Genomic DNA, 25,849 nt, shown 5'->3' on the forward strand with positions numbered 1-25,849 from the left:
CGGTTTTCCCGGCCCGATGGCGCAACGGTAGCGCGTCAGATTCCAGTTTGGTGTCTCCTGAAGGTTAGGCGTTCAAATCGCCTTCGGGTCAGTTCTCTTTTTTGTTGCGGGCAATAACGCGATATGGCTTGGGATAAGACGAAATGAAATCAACCTAAATGGCAGTTTTTTTCTTGCATGAATGCGGTACGACGCTTGAGAGAGGTAATGTTCATGCGATCATGGCGAGAGATTTTTTGGCTGCGTTTTCCTGTAGTAACGACCATCACGCTGTTAACCTGCCATTTGCCTCGCCCATGCCGCACTATCCTCCTCCCTACTTCAGCTTCACGCTCAACACACCCCTCCACGCCTCCACCGCTGCATCCACATACTCCCGCGCATAGTGCTCCACATCCCCCTCACTCAGCGAGTCCCCAATCGCGGCCCCGGTCCTGCCCCATCGAACCTGCGCCTTGACCGCCGCAACACCCCTCTTCTGCAGCAGATTGATGCGGCTATTCGCCACCTTGCCGATCGCCTCGTACGCACCCTTTACTGCGGCGTCGATCTGCTTCGCCCAGTCCTTCGGCACCGCGGTCTTCATTGGATGCGGTGTTTTGGGCTGAAGGACGAGGGTGTTTATCTCGGTCGCCAGGCGCGGTAGCAGGCGTAGGATCTCGAGCGCCGAGTAGGAGGCCATGAGCATGTTTTCGCTGATCACGGTTGGTTCGTCTGCGGGGTCGACGCTGGTTGCGGCGCTGCTGACGAGCTTCTCTTGGTCCTGGCGCAGCGTCTTGAGGTGCGCGAGTAGAGCGCTGAAGTGCGTCGTGTCGGCTTTGGTGCAGTGCACGGCTGCGTAGAGGAGCGAGGAGATTGGGTACCAGAAGTGGGAGGCGATGAGATGCTCGGGGGAGTTGTATGCGGGGGCGGGTGGACTGGTGGGCGGTGTCCAGTTCACGGGTATGCCATCGCGGTAGAGGATCTTGCTGACGGACTCGCGGTTGTGGTATTGTGCGAGCATATCGTCCGCAGTGGGGATGTCTGCGGGCATGAGGAATGAGTACGGTCGGTGGACGCTCGAGTGTTCGTATGCTGGGAAGACGGAGCGGTCGATATTGTCCGAGATGGTTTGGGTACCTATGACGAGTCAGCTCAAGTGCTCGAAGGCGATAAGTAGGCGTCTTGCTTCTGTAGTTGACGTCTGGTAGATCACCCGCGGGCTCTCCCTTGAGACGAGCGATGCGGCGACGTTCGAGGATCGAAGTATGTCTCGTCAGAGAAGTAGTCAGTTTCTCGTTCATAGATATCAGATCCATTGCAGAGTCCCAGTGGAAGCGCTTAATGTCTCTGAAGATCAGTCCTTCTTGGACCTTGCTCATCCGGTCAACGGTGTCGACGACATGTTTTAGCTCCTTGTCTACAGAGAACCCTTGGTGGTGCTTGACATCGAAGGGCTGTGTAATGGCGATTCGTGACAAGAGGTATGGAGACAGCGTGTCCACGAGCATCTCCTTCATTGAAGGCTTCACATGCTTCCACACCTGGAATGCGACCGTCCCAAGGCCAAGGTTGAGGTGCAGACGAGTGGCTAGTAATGCTAGTTGACGGTTGTGCTTCTCCGTATCTCGTTCTACAGCGGTGCGTGTTAGCATCGCAGCCTGCAATAAGATCCGAGAACTCTGATCGGAGGCAGCGCCTGACTCTGCGGTATGGTGATGCAGATTTGTTAGACAGTAGGCGATCAGCATAGCTGGGTCGGGGTCTTTTGGCAACATCTGACTGATCTTCGACGCCCTTGCAACCAATGACTCCAAGGTTTCTGTAGAGGGTGATGATGTTGGCAGAGAGACAGCTATCAGGTAGATGAACTTCAGAACACAGATCTCTGCACGCGCCCAATCTTCAAGCTTAGACTCAGCATCCTTGGCACCCGGCTTAGTGGACTTCATGTCCTCTTCGATATGTGCGAGGAAGTCGGTCCTCTCGTCGTTGCTCATCTTCTCGACAGAACGACGAAGATCTACAAAGCAGCTGGGTATCCGTGAGAACTGCTTGAAGTAGTCTTTGCAGTCTTGCAGCAGGCTTTCACCGAGGTAAGTGCGGAAGATCAGGCGCACGAGGCGTAGGGGTCGATCCAATTTTAATGTGTCTGAACCAAAAACACGGTCCTTGGTGGATAATATTTTCTCTTTCGATCTAGCTCGGTCAGTAGAAGTCCGAAAATCGTTGGCGTGAAATGTACATTTGGGGTGAATATAGATGTGTAGAAGCATCGATCAGGTAGGACCAGATATTCACTCTTGCCGAACATAGCTGTTGTAGGGGTTTGGGGTCATCCTCGCTCAGCGCTGTTGTTGCATCTTCAACAAGATCTAGAATGTGCTTCTCCAGTAGTTCGTACTGTTGCGCGCTCGAAAGGATGTCAACTGTGAGCAGCGAGATGTCCAGAGCATGCTTCTCCATGATGGGTTGCAGATGAGCAGGTGGCGCGTTCCAGAGTTCGAGGAGTTGCGCACATTTTCCTTGTCGCGCATAGATCTTAGCCATGAATCGAAGATCCCGGATATCCTTGACACTGATGGGGTCGCTCTGATGCCGTTAAACGAGCCTGTCGATGCAGGGAGAGGAGAATATTACCTCCGGTCTTTCGTAGGCGTCCTTCATCTGCTTCAGAGCCACGGCTAGCTGTATCTCGGCCATTCTATCGGCAACGCCTGCTGCCTTACCTGCCTGGATCTTTTGCTCTGCAGACATTTGCTGTGCAAATATTTGGGTGTAGTAGCTGATCTTGTCGGTGGATGATGCTTCCGCTCTGTACTTCACGATCGCCTGAATTTATGAGTACCATCGTCCGGAGTAAGTAATACGTATGGGAGATTTCGACGTACCGTGCGAGCGTCATCCCAGCATCCGTGTCGCATGGCCGCAGTGAAGAAATCGTCCCAAAGGTTCTTGCGGTCCTTCTTGGTGACTTTGAGCGCTGCAGCATTTTGCCATGCTTTGACACCTTCATTGCCTACGGTACTAATGCCGTCAAGCTTGGGATTTGATCTAATTGTCGCCTCTACGATGAGCCTGTATGCATACTCAAGCAATAGTTCGTCTTGTTGTGTTGCTTTGTTCTGGCAGACTTCAACCAAGGATTTGGCAATTATCTCAGGCGGAGACTGTAACTGCAAAGAGACGTCGGCCCTCCATGTCTATTGGACAATCAGCCAAATGGTCACATGATCTCGGAAATGACTTACGATCAAGTACGGGTTGCCAGGGCTCTTCTTCAGCAATTTGTCGACGTAAGACAGCGCGAACTTGGGCTTTGGGTACTCTCGCCGAGCTTTCGAGAGCTTGTCCCAAGTGAAAGCCATGCCGGCCGCTTCTAAATGAGTGTGTTGCGAGGCGATGCTGGAATAAAGTGTAAGCGCGAGAAAAGGCTAGATAGCCCACTTTAGCGACCTCGGCTACGATGGTCCGTGCCTACACAGTCATGCACTCACCTCTCAGTCGCATCTTGCAATGGACGCATGGCGAAAGTCGTGCCAGACAGTCTACAAATGGAACAAATAGTAGAAAATATCGATTCAACTCTACCCACGTACGAGTCTCTTATTTCATAGTTACTAGAAGTACATAAACTACAGTGTATCGGGACAAAACAGGCTTGCTACTCTTCGCTCGATAAGGGCGGGAAGAGTACACCCTCATGCTTGGAACCCAGGGTCACCATTGGTGTACCATAATCAAGATCAGCACCAGGTTGGCAGTATGCTAGAGTTCTTCTGTCTGCCTTTACACCGAGTTGGTTGAGCAGCATCTCCGCCTTGTTTGGCATGTAAGGCTGGAGCAGAATGCCAGTCACGCGCAAAGCCTCAGCGGCAAGGTAGATCGTCCGATCAACATCATCGCCGGGCTCACCTGAGGCAAAGTCGAGTATGTTGTCCCATGGCTTGGACATCTGGAAGAACGCGTTTGCCTGTGCAATCGATGTTAGTCATGCTTTGTTCCGTACGAGACAGGAATTCGCTTACACCTCGTACAAACTCAGCAAGGTGGTGCAGTGCTTTTCGAGGATCATAGATATCGAAGAGACCATCAACCTTGGTGGCGACGGTGCTCAGTGAATTGGTCCAGAACCGTGAACCAGGGCCATCGCTCCAGTACTCTGGCGGCGAGCTTCCCATGCGCTCTACTGCGCCACGAACACTCCACTTCTTGCCTCTGGTCACGCGAGATGCAAGGTTTCCAAGCTGCTGGTTCAGAAACTTGTTGTACAGCTTGATGATGTGGGCGTTATCGTAGCTTGAATCATCCTGGATACCGCCGTCATGAGCCATGTAGAAACGCATCACATCCGGTCCATATCGATCTATGGCGTGGAAAGGGTCGACCACCCTGCCAGTCGACTTTGACATCTTTGCACCTCCCAAAGTCCAATGGGCGTGGGTCAGGATCTTCTTTGGAAGTGGAAGACGAAGTGCCATCAGAAATGCCGGCCAATATATGCAGTGGAAGCGAACGATATCTTTGCCGATGACATGGCAGTCAGCCGGCCAGCCGCCTTCGTGTTCTTTGCCCGGTACAAATGGATATCCCGCCTTTGTGGCGTAGTTCATGAGAGCATCGAGCCACACATATATCGTTTGTGACTCGTCGCCTGGCACGCGGATTCCCCACTGCAGTCTGTCGTAGGGGCGAGAGATGGACAGGTCTTCGAGACCAGACTCCACAGACTGGATGACCTCCTTGTAGCGGTGCTCTGGAACTATCCAGTTCGGGTTGGCCTTGTAGAACTCAAGAAGCGGTTCGCGGAACGCAGACAGGCGGAAATGGTAGTTTTCCTCTGAAGACCATTCGACTTCACTCCCCGTCTCGATGGATGTCTGCGATATGTTAGCCTGTCATTTGAGCTGGCACTCATTCAAGCCATACCATGATCTTTCTCCCAGTCGACGGTTCAATCCAGGGCTTGACTTGTGACTGTGGGTAGAAGCACTCGTCGGTGACTGAGTACCAGCCTTCATGTTTCTGCTCGTAGATGAGGCCCTTCTCTTGAAGCAAGAACTGTCCAGTATCAGCCATCCAGGTATGCAACCAGTCTGTGTCCGTATATCCATACCCAAGCATATTGCACAACATCTTTGTGGTCCTCATCCGTTGTCCGTACGAAATGGTCATTCGAGATCTCGGCCTTTTGCGCAAGATCCTAGGTGGTGTGAGCCTCGAGCGGTGTCATGGGCTTGGGGTCACATTGCGTACTCGGAAGATATCTGCGCCCTTGTCACAGAACGCCCTGGGGTCGGCGCCGGCTTTGGCAGCTGCTTTTTGAACCTTCTCACAGTCAGCATGTCTCGCCTCGTCCCAGGAAGTAACTACCTTCAGCCCATGCTCGTCTGTTCCTGTGCACATGATCGCCTTCTTTCCTCTGAGCACGCTCCACCTTTTGATGATGTCCGTAAGGACCATGGTATACAAGTGACCGACATGAGGGGCAGCGTTCACGTAGAAGATGGGCGTGGTGATGTAGTACGGCTTCTCAGGTGCGGATTTGGTCGAATTGAATCGTCTGAGACTACTGTAGACCGAGCATGATCGGCAGATCCGAGGCGAACTTCGAGAGAAGCTCGAATGTACACTGCGCAATGCCTGAACCGTCGTATTGGCTAATCTCGTTCGCATCCTGTCTCAATGGCGGCGCAACGCGCTCACCCGCATCTTTCCAGCTCCAAAAAGGGTTCCGAGGCACCTTGGCCATATTTGGTTTAGAGCAAATGACTAAGCCTCGAACTTCACGCCTGCAGCTGCCGCACCCTATGTCTTCACGAATCGCATCGTACTACGATCAACACATCACGCGCTTGCGAGAGGCGGAGGCTTGCGAGAGGCGGACGCTTTGCACAGACGTTGGAGGTACTGTGTGCGTTGCGGTCTGATGCCAGGCGGGTCAAGAACGGCACGTCGATCGACCTGCGCGCGGTCGTAATTAGACAGGGCTTAATACATGTCGAACAACAGAGAAAGAGCAAAGGTCCATGGTACTGATCGAGTAATTTCTGGACAAATTGTTGGTCGAATTTGTTGTCGCCATTGGCAGTCCGACGTTCGCCCATGCATGTCCACCACAACACTCACAACGTGCGAATGCCCCAAATCTACACAACACTTTCGGGCTCTGTAACCCCGCAAGCCATTGCAGGTACTTGTGTTTCACGAACTGACCGCTTCAGAGGCGTTCTCGGCGAAGGGCGCAGGCGAACGTATCGTGGTGTCAAGGGTCAGCTCGCTATTCAGATTCTATTCGGACCCAGAAACGACGACACTAAACCCTCGCCTTCACCACAGTCGCCATCTAAGGAGAAAAGCAATCCCTTCTCGAAAAATGCTAGAATACTGCATGTTTCTTCGTGTACTTACGGTCAGACTATCCAGTGTGATGGTACCGAGTATGCCGGAGCATCAATGCTCGCTACTGAGTGTGCTCTTCGCTGTTCTAGAAAGCTTCATCCAGGTATACAGAGCTTCATGATTGGGCATGTCGAGCTTTCATACAGAGGGAACCCTTGGAATCACTGTCCTTCACCTTCACGGCCGTTTCTCTATTGGACGCCATTGACTTTCTATACTCGTCTCTATTGACACTCAGTGCACCCTATCAACGTTATTGACACAATACAGCAAAAACATGGCTTCGACTCTTTTTTCGTACACAAACGACCCTCGAGTATATAACTCTCAATCACCGACCCTAACATACTCGCCATTGACTCATCGACAACATATCAGTCAATCATTTGGTCACAGTCAATCAATTACCAACTTATTTATTTACTCCACGATACTCTTCTGAACGTTCATAATGAGGTTCAACGCTGTCATCGCCGCCACCATCCTGACTGCCATCGTCTCCGGTGCTGCCATCGCCAAACCTGCCCCCCAGGCAACCGCAGTCGCTGAGGCCACTTCCGACGGTCCTTCCACTGAGGACATTGCCAACCTCCTCAAGGATGTCTACTATGCCGGGGAGGGTGAGGAGGAGGATGACACCGTGGAAAAGCGCGATGCTGAGGCCAATGCTGGCAACTGGGTAATCAGCCCAAAATACCGCCCTGTCGGTCTTCCTATCGGTAAGCGTGACGCTGAGGCTCAATGGGTCGTATCTCCTACGTGGCGCCCTGTCGGTCTTCCTGTAGGAAAGCGCGATGCTGAGGCCGATGCTGGCAACTGGGTAATCAGCTCGAATTACCGCCCTGTCGGTCTTCCTATCGGTAAGCGTGATGCTAAAGCTGAGGCTGAGGCTGATGCTGGCAACTGGGTAATCAGCCCGAAATACCGCCCTGTCGGTCTTCCTATCGGTAAGCGTGATGCTGAAGCTGAGGCTGAGGCTGAGGCTGAGGCTGATGCCGGCAACTGGGTGATCAGCCCAAAATACCGCCCCGTGGGCCTTCCCATTGGCAAGCGTGACGCTGAAGCTGAGGCCGATGCTGGCAACTGGGTACTCAGCCCGAAATACCGCCCCGTGGGCCTTCCCATCGGCAAGCGTGACGCTGAGCAGTAAACGTATCACCGAAATCGACCATCACGAGCTTTGACACGGACGCATCGAACGCATCACAACTCTTCACTTTGCGACACTCGACGGACTCGGCAAAAATACGACTGGATATTGCATTTTGTACATATCAGCCCTTAAAGAACATACCAAGACCAGCACGCGGCGGGCATATTTCCTCTGGTGCCTTTGCAGGGCAGGTCGGTTCTCGCATCGGACGGGATCTGTACGAATGATGTTGTGACGATGGGAAACCGGCCTTTTTCTCGATAGGAATAACGTATTGCCATGCACCAACCCTTTTCATGTTCTGCCGTGTGATGCCTGTGACGAATGATCACTGTGCAGCCATTCCATGAGCCGTAACGTTGGCCAGCTCGAAGCCGCCACTCTCAAATGTCCATATTAGATCATTCTACTTGGAATCCGTCACATTACATCTCACCACCAAGCGTCTCCCTCCCCCAGCGTCCCCTCCGCACCATCTCCCACATCCCTGCTCTTCGATCTCCCATCACTCGGCACCCCACACGCCTCTCTCCTCGCACACTCGGGTCCCCAAACGCCCTTATCGCAGCAAACCTGCTCATCGCCACAGTAGTTCCCCACCCAGAAACCCTGCTTGTTGCACCACCGAAACTTGTCGAGCATGAAGTGGCACTCCGCCGTGCCGGGGGTGCAGGCCGTTGCGTTGAAGATTGGGTGTCCGTCTATCGTGGAAGTGGAAGGGGGAAGAGATGCGGTCGTAGCGGGGATAGCGATCGAGGAGCTCGCTGGGTGGAAGGCTGTTTCGTGCAGGGTGATAAGCGGGATGGATATTGTGGCGATGGAGTGGGATGTGTAGCACGGCGTATTTGGTAGAGCAAGTGCGCTTGTGATAGAGAGGATTGTGATAGCGAGATACATCGTAGCGGTGTCGGGTTCCGTTGTTGACACTGGGATAGAATGGAATAGAGCAAAAACGAGGAGCATCGAAGAGTATGTACAGACTTATCGACGACAGATGATCTGAGCAGCGACACAGACGTGCCGTACCCGCAAAGTAGTGGCAATGGTGACGGCAAGACGGGTGGAGCGTAGTACGAATCTATTCTCAACATGCAAAATATACACAAGCCTTTGTCTCCTCCGATGCCAGGACGGAGATCATCGTTCTAGACAAATAGCCACTCTTTTGACCTTCTCTTGCTTCTATATGCACGCCCAATATGGTACACAAGCCTCCCTTCCTTCCACAGACGGGACTCGTACACCTTTGCGTTCTTACTCCTTCTTCGGCCGTCCGTTCTGCACGACGTCGTCGACGTGCGAGGTCTGAACGAAGAACTTGCGCTCGAGGAACTTGAGCGCCTCATCAAGCGGGATAATGGGCAAACTGATGTACAGCACAGCCTTCCACTCGTTCCAGTTAAGGGGCACGACGCTGAACAGGCCCTGCAAGAAAGGTACGTAGAGGAGAGCGAAGTGCAGCGCCATGGAGAGGCAGATGGCGTAGACGAGCATCATGTTCTTCCACAGGGGCAGGGTGAGCAACGACTCGGAAGAGCTGAGGGCATTCATAGCGTTCAGCATCTCGATGACGACGAGAATGGAGAGCGAGACAGTAGAGGCAGCCTGTGCTGACGCGTTGGCGAACATGTCACAGCCGATCTCGGGAAACTGGGCGGAGCAGCGGTGGAAGTGGCTGAGCTGGTAGAACGAGATCTGCGGGCCCTCGGAGTTGAACATGAACCACCATGCGTAACCACCAACGGTTGCGGCGCCGACATACGTGCCGATGACCATGTAGCGGAAGAACAACCAGCCGCCAATAAGAGGCTCGTCACGCTTGCGGGGCTGGCGCTTCATGATGTCGTGGTCAGGAGGGTTGAAAGAGAGCGCTGTCGCGGGAAGGCCGTCTGTGACAAGGTTGACCCAGAGGAGCTGAACGGGGATGAGGGCCTCAGGCATACCCGCCGCGGCAGTAAGAAAGATGGAAACAACTTCTCCAATGTTAGAGGAGATGAGGTAGCGGATGAACTGCTGGGTGTTGTTGTAGATGGAGCGGCCCTCCTCGACGGCGCCCTCGATGGTGGCGAAGTTGTCGTCCACGAGGACCATATCGGCAGCGAGCTTGGCAACATCGGTACCGGAGCCCATAGCGACACCAATGTCGGCCTTCTTCAGCGCAGGTGCATCGTTGACACCGTCACCAGTCATGGCGACGACCTCGCCAGCCTGCTGAAGGAGATCAACAAGCTTGGACTTGTGAGCTGGCTCAACGCGGGAGAACAGAGAAGCGTGCTTCGCGGCCTCCATCTGCTCGGCCTCGCTCAAGTCATCGAATTGGCGACCAGTAAAGCTCTTGCCTGCGAGGTCCTCATTCTGGCCAAAGACACCAATCTGTCTGCAGATAGCCTCAGCGGTGTTCTGATTGTCACCGGTGATGACAATGACGCGGATACCAGCAGAGCGGCAGTCCTGGATCGATCCGCGGACCTCAGGACGAGGGGGGTCTAGCATGCCAACAAGGCCGATAAGCGTCATGTTTTGCTCAAGCTGAGCGTACTCCTTGGTGGTCTTGGCATTGGTAAGAAGAGGGCTCTTTGGAACATCGTCGACGGCGGCAATGGCAATGACACGTAGACCACGGTTACCGTAGTCAATAATCTCCTGTTGGATCAAGTTGCCGAGCTTGTTGTCCAGCCGCACCTTCTTTCCGTCCTTGCCAACAAGAACAGATGTGCAACGAGCGAGGATGGATTCAGGAGCGCCCTTGACCAGTAGTCTTTGGCTGCCACTTTGACTGTTGTTGACCAAGACAGACATACTCTTGCGATCGCGGGAGAACTCGTATGTGGCTTTACGGGCGGCTTGCTGTTCGTAGTATTTGCTGGAGAAGTGAAGACGGCCCTCAGGAGATATGCTGGTCCTGCTCAAGTTGAGACGGGCGTCAGGAGTACCAATCTTCTCAGCAAGAACGCGGAGAGCTCCTTCGGTGGGCTCACCAACAATGCCGTAGGTGCCGTTCTTGGAGTCGTAGGCCAATGATGCATCGTTGCAGAGTGCTGACACCTCGCAGATCTGACGAACAGTAGCGGAAGATGCAGCGAGGTTCTCGATCACCTTTCCGTTGAAAGAGACCTGACCCTCAGGGGCGAAGCTGGTTCCTTCAATGTCGAACTCTTCAAGACCATTGCCGGCCTCGTTGATGAAAACAACTTTATTGACACTCATCTGGTTGGTGGTCAAGGTACCGGTCTTGTCGGAGCAAATGACGCTGCAACTTCCCAGGGTCTCAACAGAGGGGAGGCTGCGCACGACGGCGTTTCTCGCGGCCATCTTCCGGGTTCCCAGAGCCAGACAGGTCGTGATCACAACAGCAAGACCTTCAGGAATGGCAGCTACGCCGAGCGAGACCGCGATCTTGAGGTAGTAGATTGCACCCTTGGTGAATCCACCGTGAGACGGATCGCTGAAGTTGCGGATGTTGATGAGCCAGACGAGAATGCAGATAGCAGTAATAACCTTGGCGAGCGAGTCACCGAAGTCGTTGAGCTTCTCCTTAAGAGGAGTTGGCTGGGAAATTTGAGATGTAATGCTGTCGTGGATGTCGCCGATGGCTGTGTTCGGGCCTGTCAGAACAACGATTGCGTTCGCGTGTCCGTTGACAACGGTTGTTCCGGAGAAAAGCATGTTGACCTGATCCTGCTTGACCGCGTTCTCGTCCTTGACAACTCGAATGTCCTTGTTCACACTCTCACTCTCGCCCGTCAGAATCGACTGGTCGACCATGAAACTGTTACTTGAGATGGAGAGAATCCTGCAGTCTGCGGGAATTCTGTCGCCGATTGCTACAGACACAACATCTCCAGGTACCAGATCGTCGGCCTTGACGCGCTTGATGGCCCCATTGCGGACCACCTTGGCTTCATTCGCTGAGTATTCCTGGAGTGCGGCAATGGCCTTCTCGGCGCTGGTTTCCTGTGATACACCGACGACCGAGTTCAGGATGAGGATTGTGAGAATCTGTGGAGAGTTATTAGCGTACGCTGCAAATGTAGGAACAGATAGGACTCACAACTGCCGGGTCTACGAAGGCGGTCCAGCCTTCCTCGTTGTCGAAGAGTGCAAGGACAAAGGACACTGCTGCGGAACCGAGCAATATTATGACCAGCTGGTCTTTGAACTGTTCCAAGATCAGCTCCCAGATGGGTGTCGGTGGCTCCTCGGGCAGCGCTGTTCCACTGTCAGTATGCTGCATCGTCTCTCCAGCCCTGGGGGTGTCACCAACTTACCGTTCTTGCCGTGTTTTTCCCGCAGACTCTTCACCTGCTGGTCTGAAAGACCCTGCTCCTCTGTGACCTCGAAATGCTTGAGGGCCTCGGTGGGCGTTCTTGTATACGCGTTCTCCATACTCTATGTGAAGCGATTTCTTTGTAGTGCAGGTGCTCGTGCTTCGTCGCCAACTATCAAAGAATGTACACGACGCGTGGGCGTGGAGTGAGTGTGTGGGGCTTGACGTCGTCGAAGATAGAACGGCGGTACTCTGCTACTGATTTTATGCGCAGGGATACTCGGCTCGTCGCTCTTGTCGCAGTACTCGCGGAGCGCAGTAACAATTGCTGCGGAGGGGTGTTTCAAAGGACTGACGTGGACGAAGGCTCTTGAATCTTGTAAGCCTCGGGGCACAGACGGCTTAAAGCGAATCTGGAACTCGGCAGAATAGATCTGAAGCTGCCCAAGAAATCTGTCCTCTCAGTTAGCTCATCGATGCGCCACACACTCCACACCGGCGCCAGTCCGTGCGAAGTCCTACCGATCACCACTCACTCACCAGCCACCGCGGAGTGAGTCCACGTTTCTGGTCTGCACCTGCGATTTGCCCGAGTGTTGCTCCTAGCGATTGTTTGCTCTGGAGGTGCTCAGAACTTTTGGGGTCTTTGCATTTGCAATAATGTTGCCTGCAAGCAGCTGCATGTCTCCGGCCAAACATTGCTGCGAACGGAATTCGGCATGCGCCTCAACCCCACATTGACCAGCGCTTGGCCATCGTCACCTCAAGGCTGCAAGATCTCGTCAGGACCGGCTATGCGGCTCTGTGTTGCGTCGCCCTGCAGATAATTTCTCGCAGAGCCTCATATTTGTGTTTGCAGGGGTGTACTCCATTCTCGGATGCTGTTTAGGATGGACGAAGGTATTCGCAGACGCTGAGTGATGATGTAATGTTTGCATTACTAGATACGCTGCACTGCCTCGCAGTGCACAGTCGTCACATCGCTGCGACAAGGCCATTAGGCCAGGGGAATCAAACCGTGCCGGGAAAAAAAATCGCCGGTCTTGCAAAACGCTATCATGATAATCACGCCCATACCCATTCCATAAGCCATAGGACTTCTGTCCCTCAGTCGGGGTCCGCGACCCTACGAACTCTGTACATCGAATGCAGATTATATAAGTGGAATAAAACCAAGACACATTTATGTCTGGATTGAAGCGAATATGCCAGGGACCTTACGACTCTCGCGTCGCGCAGTACGTCCGGATCAACCTGACGAGATCCCTGGTCACGAAGGGCTTGGTCACGTAGCCCTTCATGCCGCTACTGGCGGCTTTATCCAGCGCGGCGTCTGTGACGTCGGCGGTCACAGCCAGAATGGTGGGCATGCGGCCGTTGTTGATCAATTCTGGCATGCGGAGGATGCTTGTGGCTGCTTGGAAGCCATCCAGGTGTGGCATCCAGAGATCCATGAGGACAAGGTCAATTGCCTCGGAAGCAGGAGCAAATGAGTTGCGGTGCATGACCTCGATGGCGTCGATGCCGTTGCAAGCTGTTTCAACGTTCTGGTAGCCCAGTCTATTGAGCATGTTCTGCAACACACGCCTGTTAATGGCGTTATCGTCGACGGCAAGGATGTTCAGTGGTAGCTCTTCGGCGAGCTTAGGTACAGGAGCCTTCTTGGCAAGCCCCTTCGACGGATAGCGAAGGGGAGACGAGGTCCTGCGCGGGGAAAGTAGGCCAAGAACGTTCGACGATGGTGCGGTGTGAACGACGACGGTCGGTGTGTCCATGTCATTGATGGGCGTTTGACATGGCTCGCCGACGAATGGCCCTGAAGAAAGTGGGGGTGTGATTGGCTCCCTGTTAATATCAACATGAGGGATTTCGGGATCGACAGACATGCGAGCTTGAACGGAAGGAGTAGGAGATCCGAATGGTGATGACGGACGGCTGCAGACCTCGCCTGCGGTGACTGGTACGCGCAATTCGAACTCTGATCCCTTCTTGGAACCGGAGACGTGCGAGCGCAGGCAAAAGAGATCACCACCAAGCTTCCTGGCGAGACCCTTCGCAACCATTAGACCCAGACCGAGGCCTTCACTTTGTCGTGTTGTCGAATCGTCTTCCCGAGAAAATGGCTTAAAAAGGTTGGGCAGGAAAGCAGCCGGGATTCCAGATCCAGTGTCCTTGACGTTGATGACAACGTAGCGCCCCTTTGCACTGAGTGTCGCCTCTAGCGTGATCGAACCATTTTGTGTGAACTTAATCGCGTTCAGTGTCACACAAGACACAACCTTGGCGAGGTCCTTCTCATCGATAAGGATTGAACCTGGTACGTCTGGAGACACACTCCATTCAACCCATTTGGTAGATGCTTCTCCGTTGGAATTTCTTGTTCGCACCTCAATTCGTTCGCCGTTGTCTGTTGCCTCGGCGATCGCAGAGTCCGGCCGTCCACCAACCTTGAGCGCATCTGTGATAACGTAGTGCAGAACCTCCCTGATATTGGTGTGACGAAGACTTGGTGTCTTCTGGTGCCCAGTGACGAACCTGGGGAAGCTTGTTGAGCTACTGCAGCGACCCTGGCACCTCTCCATCTTCGCAATCTGTCTCAAGCTGGACTGCGGCGGACAAGAAATCGATCCCCGAACAGGTGGCTCTTCGGAAAAAGTGTCACGGGTTCGGCGTCTGATCGGACGGACTACGCGGGTTTGATTCTCTTCCCACTGATTATCTTCCCTCCGTCTCTTCACGCCTCGCTGCTGTCGGTTTATGTCGTTGGCTGCGCCGAAGTATTCTGGTCGAGCGAACTCTGGTCGAGCTTCCCGCCAGAAAGTGTTCCATTGATTAGGAGATTTATCCAGTGGGGAGACGGGCGCCTCAGGAACACCCATATTCATATCATATGCGTAAACTACATTGTCAGCGGCCTCGACAGCACGTCTTGAGCTATCTGTTCTGAGGTCAGTATTCGCTCCGGTTGAGTAAGTATAGTGTTCACGCACCCTGCACAGCCTCGATGTTCTCCTTGAGTGTGTCGAGCATCTTGCGGGTTCGTACATCGATATCCATGGTTTCGGAGGCTTCCTTGACGTTCGCCATCATGACATCGAGCATACCAACAACACCTTGCATTGGTGTCCTCAGCTCGTGCGATAGACTTCTGGCGTAGGGCTTGAACGACTGGGCAACAGATATGGCCATGTGTGGAACGACTTTGGGCTGTTCTTTCCGTACGACGTGTGCAGACTCGGCGAAGTTGTCCCCCTCGAGCACGCGCTCAAGAATCATATCTTCCAAAGCGTGGAATAGCGTCTCGAGAAAACCCCAACTTAATGTCCGTCTAGCAGCCCCCTCTTTTCCCCACATTACTCCAAAGTGAGCGAAGCATTTTCCTTCAGCAAAAAGTGGAATTCCAAGGTACGCTTCCCCTGGTATTATCAGATCGTTCGGATTGTTGACAATGAATTCGTTCAGTCGTTCCGGTATGACAAATATCTTATCGTGCTTCATGTAGGCGCAGGGACACTGGTATGCATGGTACTTGAAGTTGCGGAGGTGACTAGGACCGTTGCCTTTATCATCGTTGATATAGAAGGCTTCGCCCATCAAACATGACCCAGGTTCTCCAATGGGTGGCATTTCCACCGCAACGTTCTTTTCGTCGACCAAGATCCTCTTCGAGACAAAAGCATACTGGGCGTCAGCAATGCGTGCAAGACCTTTGGTGAGAAGGGACCAGAAGCTGTCAGTATCGGCGATTCTTAGGGCGTTCTTCAGATCGACGAGCTGTTCTGCGGCGTTGCTCTCGGCTGGATCGTATAGTCGAGAGAGCTCTTCCTTGAAACCACTCTCGCCCTCTTGCACGACCATGCCTGGGCTGGGCTGCGAGAAGACAACGGAGCGGCGCTCCATTATATCAGGTGGAACAGGGCTTGTTGAGAGTTCTCCCATGTTGTTACTTTTCCATTCGGACAGTAGGTGGGGCACGGTTCCAGATGAAGATGGGCCGATGTGGTGATCAAGCGTCGTCCAGGTGTTGGGTGTACGTACCCACACCGGGGTGGAGGATTGCAGGCCACGCTGAATGTAGGAAGGCAGTACAGACGGCGTGAAGAGCAAAGTCCGAGACTTGGCTGACGGAGTTGGTCACAAAGATTGAACAGGCCGTATCCGGAATACGCTGACTAAACGGAGGTGAGGTGCAAAGGCAGCTGGAACTGGCGAGGAATGCGGTTGTGTGCAGAAGGAATCGAAGATTGCGAGGGAGGAGGGCTGTGTCGGCGATATGGTTGGACTGGAAGACGGACTGCTAGAGTCGCACATAAGAGGGCTGGGCGCATGTTGCGCCTCCAAGGCGATCTAGAACGCTTCCCGTGCTGCACAGTGCAGAGGCCTCTGCGTTCCCTGCACTCCGGTAGATGCCTCTTGGTGGAGACAAAGAGACGCATCTGGCGCCCGACTGGCCGCTGCATCCAGATGCTTTTAAGCACGCCCTAGCCCCCGCGGGGCCTCTGTTGCTGCTGCATAACGAGCAGCGCTCTGTGTGCTGCGAGCAGCGCTGCACCACCACGACCACCGCAATCGCGCGTCGGCCGAACAGCTGAAGACGCGAGACCCTGGCAGCGCTGGCTGCACGCTTGCTGTTTGGGCGCTCGGCAAGCTGGCAGGGGCTCCGCCCAGGCTTTGCAGTCTAGAATGCTTGGTGCCTGTACGGGCGTTTTGCGTGCGCATCCACCATTGACAACGCTGGTAGCAGTGGACCTACGCGTGCAGACGGGGCGCTGCTGAGACCTAATGACGACTGCCTGATTGTGCAGTCTGCCTCACCGCAATGTATCGTGGAGATGCTCGGCGCCGGTTACAAGATCGTGGAGTGAATAGAGTTGCTCCTTGCAGCGCTAGGGGCCCTGTCTTGCTGATCCAACTCTCGGAACTGAGCACGCAGTGAGTACTACCATGGTACTGTACCAGGCACCTCAAACACGCTCACGCGTAGGCACTCGGCTGCAGCAATTTATCGCCCACTCCGGCCCACGTCATCTCGATGGCAGAGTAAGCGTTGCACGCTGTGTGGAGAGCCTCGGGCTTTCACGCCACACGCAGAGTATCTACGGGACCTGCAAACCTGTTCGTGGCCTCAGTACTCGGTCCGCAAGCAACCTGACAGACACGTGAAATGAGGCCGAAGTAGGAACTCGGTGGGTCACTAGGTGTCTACAGCACGTCAAACTTTCTTTCCCTGGTCGAGCAGATAGATTTTGGTTACTGTGTGTCATATGCGGGCCTGGTGTTCTAGGCCGCAGGATATAGGCCCGTCCTCACATGCATGGTTTTTTTCCATATGAGCGTGACATCCAAGGCCAATCATTGACACGAAATCTCAATGACTTTGTATTCTGGCTCAATACTTCGCATAGAATAAAGACGTAACGTTACATGGGCGTCCGAGCACCTGATGCCTGGAGCAAGACTCCTGATGCTGAGCCGCTCCGTGCTCGATCCTTGGGACGCATCCCCGAACTAAGCGTATCGGGCTTGCCTACGAGCCTCAAAGACCGATCAGGAAACACATGATACGTGCGTCCTGTGCCCCCTTCCGCGAAGGGAAGTGATGTAACGTGCTGAGGTCTGGAGAAGCGATTGCGTCGATCGCAACTTCCACTCGTGGTCGAAGGATTCGTAGCCGCTGGAGCAACCGCAGAGCCCCGCATCACCTTCCTCCACCCATCAGCTTTATCCTTCAACACCAGCAGTTGACAATGGCTTGCGCGGAGCATCGAACGCCATCAGGAGCCGGTGCCTTTGGCATGCAGCGGCGCACGGGATTGTTAGTACCCGAAACTAGGCCGTGACGCGCCTTCCTCAATTCTTCAAAAATACCCACTCGACCCAAACATCAGGCGCCGTCTGGCTTCTGCCCGAATCCAGCATCCCGCCCTTGTCTTCTTGCTAATAATCTTTTTACGGAAGCGCGTCGACGCAACTTTTGAGCGTACAGCGCCTTTGTGTATCGAGACTGGCGTCATCCCAAATCTTGCAGTCAATGTACGCACGCATGGAGTCTGAGACATCTAGACCGAGGGGGCTGCGGTTCCGACCACCCTCGCACGCTCTCAATATCCGAACGCCGAAAACATCAATTACTGGTAGCCTGGTACAGGCTGCAGTCGATGAAGGACGATGGCTGCAGGGTCCCTTCCTGGCAGAAACGTGCTGACGACTCAACGTGCCTAGTCGGCTCACCCTGCCCTCTTTTGAGACTGCATGCCGCAGCAGCTCGAAATCCCATGCTTGTTGCGTTTCGTCGACCTGCTCGAATCTTCCGCGGCGCAAGACGGACGTTCGGGCCATTCTCATGGGTCCGGCAGGGCTGGATCTGTCAGGCGACAGTCCATCTCTTCGTCGGCAGCCTCATTCTGCAAGATTGAAAGCATTCTCTGCGTTGGATCCCTCCGTAAACGTTGCATCGACGAGCTTGCATCTGACTGTTGACGGTCGCGGACACCAACTGCATCGTCTCGGATAGTCCCATGCCTGGCTTGAAGATACATGACGACATGAACAGTATATAGCCGCTGCGGTACGCTCCTGAACCCGGATCGCTTGGCAACGGTCTGGAACCCCACCTATATAAAACGTGACCTTCACAAGGACAGAGAAGCCAGTCTTGTACAGCGGCTTGCGCTAGACACTGTCTATTAGCTAGCGTCAAGCTTCATTCGAGCGACACAGAGGTCTAGGCCCCACAATCGAAGATGATGAACGGACACACCGCCCGTACAGAGTCACGCTCGGACGAACGTACAATCGCGACGGCTTTCGTTTGATTGACGGGATAACACCGGAACTTCCCTGTCGACCCAAATAGGCAGTGCACGATAACAGTACCCATGGTTTATTACTACCAGTAGACTGCGCCTGGGCTGGTCTAGCTCTACGCAAACGCGTCTGCCGTTCTGGAGCGACGTGGTGTCTACATACGACGTGCCTGGCTAGTGGTCCACGATATTACAGCATCATCACTACGCCTATACATGGGTCAGGGGCCGTTGTTCCCGCGGGAACATCTCATCAGTCTGGAACTATGGCCAACGATGCGCGGAGGGAGGCTTTATTCTCATGATCGGCGTCTTCTCTGATGAACATCAAGAAGACGCACGCTTGACGAACGCACGACAGCTGCAACATCCAGACCTGACGACAAACGCCACGTATGCCTCTTCAGAGGCCTTGCGTCACAGCCACACCTGCTCGATGCCTCAGGCTATACATAGCTCTATACAAGTGCATTGATCTGCGTCAGTGCCTTCGTACTGATAGCACCCCTGCACACTTCCGCCATGACCCGTATTTCGGAATTATGAAGAACGACAGAAGACCACGATAGGCTCCACAACCAAGGCCAACAGCATTCGACGCGATAGCGCAAATCTGTCTGGCCGGTACCAACATTCGCGGTATTGAAGGAGCTGTCTAAGCTCGTCCTGAGCATTAGCATTAAGCTTTTGGTCGCTGTTCACGTGCTCCGTGGTGCAGGAGTTCTAGACCTGCGCCTCAATGCCACAACAACGGCAAGTGTCACATCCGTGACTTCAAGGCAAGGAAGCAAAGCTATCGTCATTGTTTCGATAGTGGCCATTGTGTGCTCAGCAGATCACCAGTGGATTGCTTCAAACGAAGCAATCGCTCGGCTTTCAGGACGCTGCTGGCGCTGCTGTGCTACGAGAATGTACTTCGTGTCCCCACTCGGACCAAGACCCCCAAGAACCCTGTACAGGGCCCGCGGTATGGCAGCTGAGATAGGAACCATAGACGCACAAGACCAATGTTGTGGCTGTGAAGGTGACTATCGTTCAGCTGGTTCATCCTTGTAACTGACCCAAAGCTGACAATGCATACACATCTTGTAGGTTCTTGCTATAAACACGCATCGTATATTGCAACCTGCTAGCCTCTACAACCTTTACACACCCTGCAGTTCTGTGGCGATGCACCAGTGCATTTTCAGACTCTTGGTATCTTGATTTGCAATGAAACTAAACACATCTGATACCAACATGTATTCAACCATCAACGAGAGAAGCTCTCTATGCTCATTTACCTCTTGTGCAGCCCACCGATATCGGTACTCTCAATCCCCGAGCAGAGTACCCAGACACCTTGAGCCTGCGTGTCGGTGCTCCATAGACGCAGTGCGGGACACGGACACGCATTGCCTATGGGAACTGTCACACCGACACTTACACTCGATGGATCAGCTGCTTAAGCGTTCCAGCTTCAGAGACCGCAAAGCGAACCCTACAAGCTTCAAGCTGGATATCGCATGCAAATTGCTGCCCTGAAGGATGTTCTTGTGATCCTCAACGCCAACACATTGTTAGGGTGGACTACCTCGACAGCCGATTACAAATCGTCCAGTTGACCTTTGCTGTCGAGAAAGGCACGCGTCTGGTCTTGTTGAGCCTCAATTGCACCGTCATCTCATACAGACGACACCAACCTGGCAGCAGAATCGGCATTATACGTGGCTTAGACACCGTTGTCTTTAACTCGCCCAAAGCAAACCCCTTCTGCGTGGAATCTTCTCCACTCACGCGCGACGAAGTTTGTAAGTGCTTTGGCCCTATACATATTCTAGGAACTGTAGTTTGAATTAAGCTTGCTTACAAGAGGTATAGAATGCACCCCAAATATCATACGTCTACTGATATGGCTAAACGTCTCTTATGCAATGTCTGCATCATAACGGGAGTTGGAATTGGAATGGGCAGAGCAGCTGCACTGCTCTTCGCTCGTGTGGGTGTGTACGTGATTGACAGCGGCCTGAACGCAATCGGTAGTGCTGCAACAGAGGACACGGTGCGCAACACAGGAGGGAGACATGCAATCATCAGCACCATGCGATCTTACCCAGCAGGAAGACTGCGAGAAGTTGATTTCTTTTTCCATTGGAAAGCACAGACAGATCGGTGTTCTTTATAACAACGCTGCGATGGCGTATTTCGGCTCGATGGACGAAACATCCAACGATCAGTGGCACAGAACGAAAGACCAGGAGGTAAATCTTGTTCTGTCCCTCACGCGGGCGGCATGACCTGCGTTGAAGAATTCAGGAGCTGCATCATTCGGTTCGATATGCGGCACTATATCTAGTGTTGCACTGGCTGCAGTGGCGGGCTCAGCAGCAAGAGGTGGAGTTGTGGCTATGGCCCGTCAGCTGGCTCTTGAAGGTCGCAGTTCTAATAATCGAGCGAATGCGGTTTCTCTGGGTTTATCGAAACGGGATGCACGAAGGATTTGATCGCACATGACGCCTTCTGGAAGGAAACGATGCTGAACAAGACCATGCTTGTACGGTTTGGGCAACAAGAGGAAGTCACTGCCACCGCTCTTTTCCTAGCATCTGACGAGAGCTCGTACATAAATGGAGCAAATATTCCAGTGGATGGGAGTATGTCGGCATGGTAATTGATACGGTTGCACCCCGGTTGTGAGGTTTGCATGCCAAACTTACTACTTCTACTATATCCTGAATCGGTGTAGCTCTTATCCTGATCATTCCTCCTTGTTTCACATATTCAATGATTGCTCCTTCTCCATTATAACAGTGCCTTCCAGCCTTTGCCACTCGGCCTCTCAAGACCAAGGAAGTCAGTGAGCTGCCCCATATGGTCAACACCCCAAAAGCCTTCGGTCTCGCCCTTCGAATTCGTAGCTGCAGGTCATCAGTATAATGCGTCTCGCACCTGTCCTGAAATACGTACCAACGAAGTACGGCAATCCAAACGCGCCATCCTTGAACGCCTTCTCGGTATTCTGCGACAGCACTCTCTTCACCTCGTCCGTCTTCGTCTTCTCAATGATCTTATTCGCCTCCTCGTCGCTTCCGACGACCGTGCGTAAGATGGCCTGCAAGTTCTCTGGCTTGAGGGGTTCGCTCCACTGCACCCATGTGTTCTCATAGAAGAGCGAGATGGCGCTCTCAACCGATTGAGGGTGCGAGATGGACAGAGATGCCAGAGCGCGTTGGATGGGTAAAGTGTTGATGGGGAAGCCGGGAGGTGAGCCTTTCGAGATGGGGATGTTGAAATACTTGGCCCAGCGTATGCGCTCCAGGTTGATCCATTTGTCCTTATCTGCAAAGCATCAGGTTCATTCACGACAGAGCTGACACAAATTTCGGAAGCGTGTATGGCTGACTGAACTCAGGATGACCTACTTTTGATAGCGATGGGAGGCGTGTTTCCGCAGGTATTCATCAAGCCACCGAGAAGAATGGGCACATACTTGATGTCACACTGCTTGAATGCCGGGGAGTTCTATACATGCGTCAGCCGCTGGTCTCTTCCTATGACGCATCTACATATATGCACTGGTTGCAGGGGTCTGCTCAAACGTACCTTCAGGACATAGAAAGCAATGTACGCGAACGGGGACACAATGTCGACATAGAGTGTGATCTTTGATTGGGCCATCCTGTCCCTTACTAAATCCAGTAAACTACCAACTGACATCTATCAAGAGGGTTGGAGACGAAATGGACGTTCGAACTCCAACGAGGTGGTCGGAAGGTTGCACTAACGGATCGTCGCCTGCCAATAACCTCACATCCGACAGCCTCGGCCCATCGCGTGCTCGCCGTTTCCGCGACAGAAGCCACATTTCCACCACAGGTGCTGGCTTCAGGCAGCTTCCATCTCATGTCTAATTAGATTTTTTCTTTGTGTCTTGCCCATGTCTGAGACGGCAAGCAAGCTTCTTCGTTGCAAGTGCTTGTAGGTGCCTGTATCGTGGGCGCTACATCACTCGTAGACAGAATCATCTCGTTTGATCTTCTGCATGGTGCTGGTTCAACAATAGGTCATCAATAAGGAGTCTGCATTGTTCAAATCAAGATGCGATATTACGTGGTACTGACTTGCTCTATACCAGAGCCTGTACGCATAGCCATGATAGTATGCGAATGCGCCTCTAGTGACCTGCAAACACTGCGCCAGTGCAGTGGCGCTCAACAACGCCAGAGGCGGGCCAAAGCCGCCATCAAGATTCGTACAGACATCGTAGGGTATCATGGGATCAAGTATCAGAGTTCCCGATCGCTCAGTTGTCCACGCCAATGTGAACGTTCTTCTCGCTGGGGTCGGGGATGACTTCCTCCTCCCTTTTACCTTTGAGGTTTGGCAGCTCCTCCATAGCCTCCTTAATGATATTGAGGGCACTCTCAAGCTGCTCATCGGTGATGACCAGAGGAGGTGCCAGACGGATGATGTTTTGGTGGGTGGGCTTGGCCTGGGAAAAGGTGTTAATTTTCGTTCGAAATGACCATACGATCTTGAACTCACTAGAAGACCCTTAGCCTTGAAGAGCATGCACAGGTCCCATGCGCTGTGACCGTTTGTCTTGCTCTCATCGATGACAATAGCGTTCAAAAGACCCTTACCACGGACGGTTGTGATCATGGGGTTGTTGATGTCCTTCAAACCCTGGCGAAACTTCTCGCCCATTGTCTGTGCGCGCTCAACCATGTTCTCCTCCTGAATAAGCTCAAGAGCGCGAATGGCGACTGCCGAACCCAAGGGGTTACCACCGTACGTGGAGCCGTGTGTACCGGGTTCAATTGTAAGCATAACCTCCCTCGAGCCCAGCACTGCCGACACGGGGTACATGCCACCAGAAATGGCCTTGCCGAGCAAGACAAGGTCTGGCTTGATGCCGCTCCACTCATGGCATAGCATCTTACCTGTCCTTGCAATGCCAGTCTGGATCTCGTCACAGATGAGGAGGACATTGTGCTTGTCACAGAGCGCGCGGACTTCCCTCAGGTAGCTGTCATCTGGAACAACGATACCGGCCTCGCCCTGAATGGGCTCGACAAGGAAAGCAGCTGTGTTCTTGCCGTGCTTCTCAAGAACCTCACGGACGTCCTCGACGTTGTTGTAGCGGATGGCCTTGCCGGTAGCAGGGCAGACACTGCCGATGTTGGGCAGGTATGGGCCGTAGTTCTCGCGGGACTCGGGATCGGTGGACATGGTGATCGCAGCAAACTAAGTGAAAGTCATTAGCAATACTCCCACACATGCAAACGGCCACACTTACTGTACGTCCGTGGAAGTTCTCCTCGACGGAGAAGATCAATGCCTCGTTCTGTGGAATTCCCTTGACCTTGTACCCCCACTTGCGCGCAATCTTGACCGCGGTCTCAACAGCCTCAGCACCAGTGTTCATGGGCAGGATCATATCGAATCCGAACAGTTTGGTAGCATACTCGGCGAAGCGTGGGAACACATCGTTGTAAAATGCGCGACTGCTGAGGGTCAATCGCGAAGCCTGCTCAGTCAAAGCCTTGACAAGTTCAGGGTGGCAGTGGCCTTGATTGACGGCGCTGTATGCAGAGAGGAAGTCGAGGTAGTGCTTCTCCTCGGGGTCCCAGACGCTGCAACCGCTTGCGCGCGAGAAGACTGTACCTTGTCAGTACTTACAGTGCTAGGTCCTTCCAGGGACATACCAATTGGGAGAGGGTGGTAGTTGTGAGCGGCGTACTTGGCCTCTGCCGCTGTCGCCTCTGAAGACGAAGCTGCGTGGTACTTGGAGGGATCAGGAGTGCCAGTGGGGTGGAAGGAGCGCGCAGTAGGCTTCAGAGAAGTGCCATTGCTTGCGGGATCCGCCTCAGTCTGGATTGCGCCGGGTGCCATGGTGTTGAGTCTGTGTGATCAAACGTGGGGTAAGAGTGGCGGGGAACTTCAGTTGTCAAGTTATGGTGAAAAAGTGTTCGAGGAACCCGGGGGAGGTCAGGGCCTTTATTTTCACTGATTGTTGAGTTCAGTGCCGACTCCAGCCTACGTTATCACTTAGAGTCGATGTCTTTGTAAGTTGCGGTTCTACATGCCGTTAGGAGTCGACACCAACGGCAGGCCCTCGGTTGCGAGCGGCGGTCGCCATTAGCGCGATTGTCATTGGCTCATGGAGTGGTCTCGTGGTGTGAGGGAGGAGGGTCTCTCAAACACGAAGGCGGAGGTAAACGTAAGAGCGTTTCGAGGTGAGAGACATCGTGAGTCGCGATGGAGGTGGTTTCGGTCGCATTGTTGCCGGCAAAAGTTGTCAGGGAGGTGGTTGCGCTGGCTGTCGCGTGCTGCCACCCTGCCAATGACAGCGCGCTTGCGCCATTATCCGCCTTGAAAGTGCAAGAATAACCTCAAAATCATGCACGTGTTTGCGCGTTGTGATCGCTCGATCGTCACCGCCGCAGCGCGCTGATGTTGCACTCAGCCCGAGGACGCCACGGTGGGGGTTTGCCTACCTCTCAAACCCGCAAAGTTCCGGCAAAAGGGTTAACGTTAGTGTGTGTAGTTTACCTTCTAGCAAACGCATCACCAGCATCGCGACCTTGAACGACAACTAAGTTTCTCAGAACAGTGCACGGCAGGAAGGATATGTCGTGATGCACGCAAACCCTCTGGTCGCTCGAATAGGAATCTATCTGACAAGTTTTGACTTATGCCAGAGCCTTGGACACTGCACGAGAAGCTGCAATCATAATATTGAATTCGAATGAATACATGGCCTACGAGTGAACCGGCTACTGTCTGCATTCACGGACCAGCACACACTCCGAAGAAACGACGCCACTCTCCGAAATAACCCTTTGAGACGTGCGCCAGACGAGAACATTGGCCTTGAGCCACAGGCTTTGCGGAGAGCGTGAAGGCGTCTGATTTGGACTAACTGCTGCTGAATTCAAGGAAGACAAACTGAGCAGGCCAAGAGAAGCTGGGCATCTTGCTGGTGCTAACCATCAGTGACATGGCATTAAGGTAATTGGGACTGATCATTGACTTACCAGCTGATCAAGTTTCAAGCGTCACACTTGGATATGACCCGGCGACCGCTTGTATGAAGAAAAACAACGACGAAGGTCGCCGCCTCGCAAGCTAGCATTAACACACAAGTATGAGCAGCATGTTGCAATAGTTTGAGAGCAAAGCATATGGTTTTTGTCATAGACCGTACATCGATTGGTTGGTTGGTATTCATTTTACGTCTAGTTGATGAGGATGAAGTCC

General features: G+C 53.3%; 10 protein-coding genes and 1 non-coding gene across 11 annotated transcripts; 2 read left to right on the forward strand and 9 right to left on the reverse strand.

Annotated features, from left to right (window-relative positions):
• The first annotated feature begins 10 nt into the window (after positions 1–10).
• Positions 11–91, forward strand: M421DRAFT_t51. The gene has a single exon. It is a non-coding gene; the product is annotated as a tRNA-Trp (tRNA).
• A 54-nt stretch (positions 92–145) lies between these two features.
• Positions 146–3,381, reverse strand: M421DRAFT_125836 (uncharacterized protein). The gene is made up of 6 exons (XM_033587330.1): positions 3,231–3,381; positions 2,871–3,182; positions 2,620–2,811; positions 2,225–2,571; positions 1,169–2,178; positions 146–1,119 (listed from the first exon to the last, which is right to left on the reverse strand). The coding sequence occupies exons 1-6, from the start codon at positions 3,345–3,347 to the stop codon at positions 317–319; spliced, it is 2,781 nt and encodes a 926-aa protein (XP_033449892.1). The 5' UTR covers positions 3,348–3,381; the 3' UTR covers positions 146–316.
• A 174-nt stretch (positions 3,382–3,555) lies between these two features.
• Positions 3,556–5,678, reverse strand: M421DRAFT_419432 (methionyl-tRNA synthetase). Its single transcript, XM_033592112.1, has 6 exons — positions 5,353–5,678; positions 5,236–5,307; positions 5,096–5,182; positions 4,909–5,040; positions 4,008–4,859; positions 3,556–3,952 (listed from the first exon to the last, which is right to left on the reverse strand). Exons 1-6 carry the CDS (start codon positions 5,653–5,655, stop codon positions 3,644–3,646), a joined length of 1,755 nt encoding a protein of 584 aa, XP_033449893.1. The 5' UTR covers positions 5,656–5,678; the 3' UTR covers positions 3,556–3,643.
• Positions 5,679–6,816: 1,138 nt separating this feature from the next.
• Positions 6,817–7,765, forward strand: M421DRAFT_389360 (uncharacterized protein). Its single transcript, XM_033589965.1, has one exon. The coding sequence runs from the start codon at positions 6,833–6,835 to the stop codon at positions 7,529–7,531; it is 699 nt and encodes a 232-aa protein (XP_033449894.1). The 5' UTR covers positions 6,817–6,832; the 3' UTR covers positions 7,532–7,765.
• M421DRAFT_125943 (uncharacterized protein) lies at positions 7,766–8,642 on the reverse strand. Its single transcript, XM_033587331.1, has one exon. It carries the CDS (start codon positions 8,495–8,497, stop codon positions 7,967–7,969), a length of 531 nt encoding a protein of 176 aa, XP_033449895.1. The 5' UTR covers positions 8,498–8,642; the 3' UTR covers positions 7,766–7,966.
• Positions 8,371–12,384, reverse strand: M421DRAFT_419433 (calcium ATPase). Its single transcript, XM_033592113.1, has 4 exons — positions 12,338–12,384; positions 11,803–12,254; positions 11,586–11,743; positions 8,371–11,533 (listed from the first exon to the last, which is right to left on the reverse strand). Exons 2-4 carry the CDS (start codon positions 11,918–11,920, stop codon positions 8,789–8,791), a joined length of 3,021 nt encoding a protein of 1,006 aa, XP_033449896.1. The 5' UTR covers positions 11,921–12,254; positions 12,338–12,384; the 3' UTR covers positions 8,371–8,788.
• Positions 11,957–12,549, reverse strand: M421DRAFT_125946 (uncharacterized protein). Its single transcript, XM_033587332.1, has 2 exons — positions 12,338–12,549; positions 11,957–12,254 (listed from the first exon to the last, which is right to left on the reverse strand). The coding sequence occupies exons 1-2, from the start codon at positions 12,498–12,500 to the stop codon at positions 12,145–12,147; spliced, it is 273 nt and encodes a 90-aa protein (XP_033449897.1). The 5' UTR covers positions 12,501–12,549; the 3' UTR covers positions 11,957–12,144.
• A 166-nt stretch (positions 12,550–12,715) lies between these two features.
• M421DRAFT_419434 (putative histidine kinase HHK17p) lies at positions 12,716–16,186 on the reverse strand. Its single transcript, XM_033592114.1, has 2 exons — positions 14,792–16,186; positions 12,716–14,739 (listed from the first exon to the last, which is right to left on the reverse strand). The coding sequence occupies exons 1-2, from the start codon at positions 15,738–15,740 to the stop codon at positions 13,019–13,021; spliced, it is 2,670 nt and encodes an 889-aa protein (XP_033449898.1). The 5' UTR covers positions 15,741–16,186; the 3' UTR covers positions 12,716–13,018.
• Positions 16,187–17,092: 906 nt separating this feature from the next.
• M421DRAFT_125957 (uncharacterized protein) lies at positions 17,093–17,537 on the reverse strand. Its single transcript, XM_033587333.1, has one exon. It carries the CDS (start codon positions 17,498–17,500, stop codon positions 17,222–17,224), a length of 279 nt encoding a protein of 92 aa, XP_033449899.1. The 5' UTR covers positions 17,501–17,537; the 3' UTR covers positions 17,093–17,221.
• Positions 17,538–21,388: 3,851 nt separating this feature from the next.
• M421DRAFT_4105 (HCCA isomerase/glutathione S-transferase kappa) lies at positions 21,389–22,264 on the reverse strand (the record flags this gene model as incomplete). Its single annotated transcript, XM_033590383.1, has 4 exons — positions 21,389–21,504; positions 21,554–21,925; positions 22,009–22,108; positions 22,190–22,264. The coding sequence occupies 4 exons, from the start codon at positions 22,262–22,264 to the stop codon at positions 21,389–21,391; spliced, it is 663 nt and encodes a 220-aa protein (XP_033449900.1).
• A 625-nt stretch (positions 22,265–22,889) lies between these two features.
• M421DRAFT_4106 (ornithine aminotransferase) lies at positions 22,890–24,481 on the reverse strand (the record flags this gene model as incomplete). The annotated part of the gene is made up of 4 exons (XM_033590386.1): positions 22,890–23,078; positions 23,132–23,833; positions 23,886–24,247; positions 24,295–24,481. The coding sequence occupies 4 exons, from the start codon at positions 24,479–24,481 to the stop codon at positions 22,890–22,892; spliced, it is 1,440 nt and encodes a 479-aa protein (XP_033449901.1).
• Between the last annotated feature and the right edge of the window lie 1,368 nt (positions 24,482–25,849).

Source organism: Didymella exigua (genome assembly GCF_010094145.1).
Source record: "Didymella exigua CBS 183.55 unplaced genomic scaffold M421scaffold_10, whole genome shotgun sequence".
NCBI lineage: Eukaryota > Fungi > Ascomycota > Dothideomycetes > Pleosporales > Didymellaceae > Didymella > Didymella exigua.

Excerpts from the sequence above, each read along its gene's own strand:
- M421DRAFT_125836 (XM_033587330.1), bottom strand. The coding sequence starts at position 3,347 with ATGGCTTTCACTTGGGACAAGCTCTCGAAAGCTCGGCGAGAGTACCCA. Across the intron at positions 3,183-3,230 it reads CTGGCAACCCGTACTTGATC|ACATGGAGGGCCGACGTCTC; the intron begins GTAAGTCATTTC and ends ATTGTCCAATAG. Across the intron at positions 2,572-2,619 it reads ACGCCTACGAAAGACCGGAG|AGCGACCCCATCAGTGTCAA; the intron begins GTAATATTCTCC and ends TAACGGCATCAG.
- M421DRAFT_419432 (XM_033592112.1), bottom strand. The coding sequence starts at position 5,655 with ATGCGAACGAGATTAGCCAATACGACGGTTCAGGCATTGCGCAGTGTA. Across the intron at positions 5,308-5,352 it reads CAGACGAGCATGGGCTGAAG|GTTCAAAAAGCAGCTGCCAA; the intron begins GTAGTTACTTCC and ends GACTGTGAGAAG. Across the intron at positions 3,953-4,007 it reads TTGCTGAGTTTGTACGAGGT|GCAAACGCGTTCTTCCAGAT; the intron begins GTAAGCGAATTC and ends TCGATTGCACAG.
- M421DRAFT_389360 (XM_033589965.1), top strand. The coding sequence starts at position 6,833 with ATGAGGTTCAACGCTGTCATCGCCGCCACCATCCTGACTGCCATCGTC.
- M421DRAFT_125943 (XM_033587331.1), bottom strand. The coding sequence starts at position 8,497 with ATGCTCCTCGTTTTTGCTCTATTCCATTCTATCCCAGTGTCAACAACG.
- M421DRAFT_419433 (XM_033592113.1), bottom strand. The coding sequence starts at position 11,920 with ATGGAGAACGCGTATACAAGAACGCCCACCGAGGCCCTCAAGCATTTC. Across the intron at positions 11,744-11,802 it reads GGAAAAACACGGCAAGAACG|CGCTGCCCGAGGAGCCACCG; the intron begins GTAAGTTGGTGA and ends ACAGTGGAACAG. Across the intron at positions 11,534-11,585 it reads CCTTCGTAGACCCGGCAGTT|ATTCTCACAATCCTCATCCT; the intron begins GTGAGTCCTATC and ends AACTCTCCACAG.
- M421DRAFT_125946 (XM_033587332.1), bottom strand. The coding sequence starts at position 12,500 with ATGTTTGGCCGGAGACATGCAGCTGCTTGCAGGCAACATTATTGCAAA. Across the intron at positions 12,255-12,337 it reads CACTCCGCGGTGGCTGGTGA|ATTTCTTGGGCAGCTTCAGA; the intron begins GTGAGTGGTGAT and ends CTGAGAGGACAG.
- M421DRAFT_419434 (XM_033592114.1), bottom strand. The coding sequence starts at position 15,740 with ATGGGAGAACTCTCAACAAGCCCTGTTCCACCTGATATAATGGAGCGC. Across the intron at positions 14,740-14,791 it reads GAACATCGAGGCTGTGCAGG|ATAGCTCAAGACGTGCTGTC; the intron begins GTGCGTGAACAC and ends ACCTCAGAACAG.
- M421DRAFT_125957 (XM_033587333.1), bottom strand. The coding sequence starts at position 17,500 with ATGCGGGGCTCTGCGGTTGCTCCAGCGGCTACGAATCCTTCGACCACG.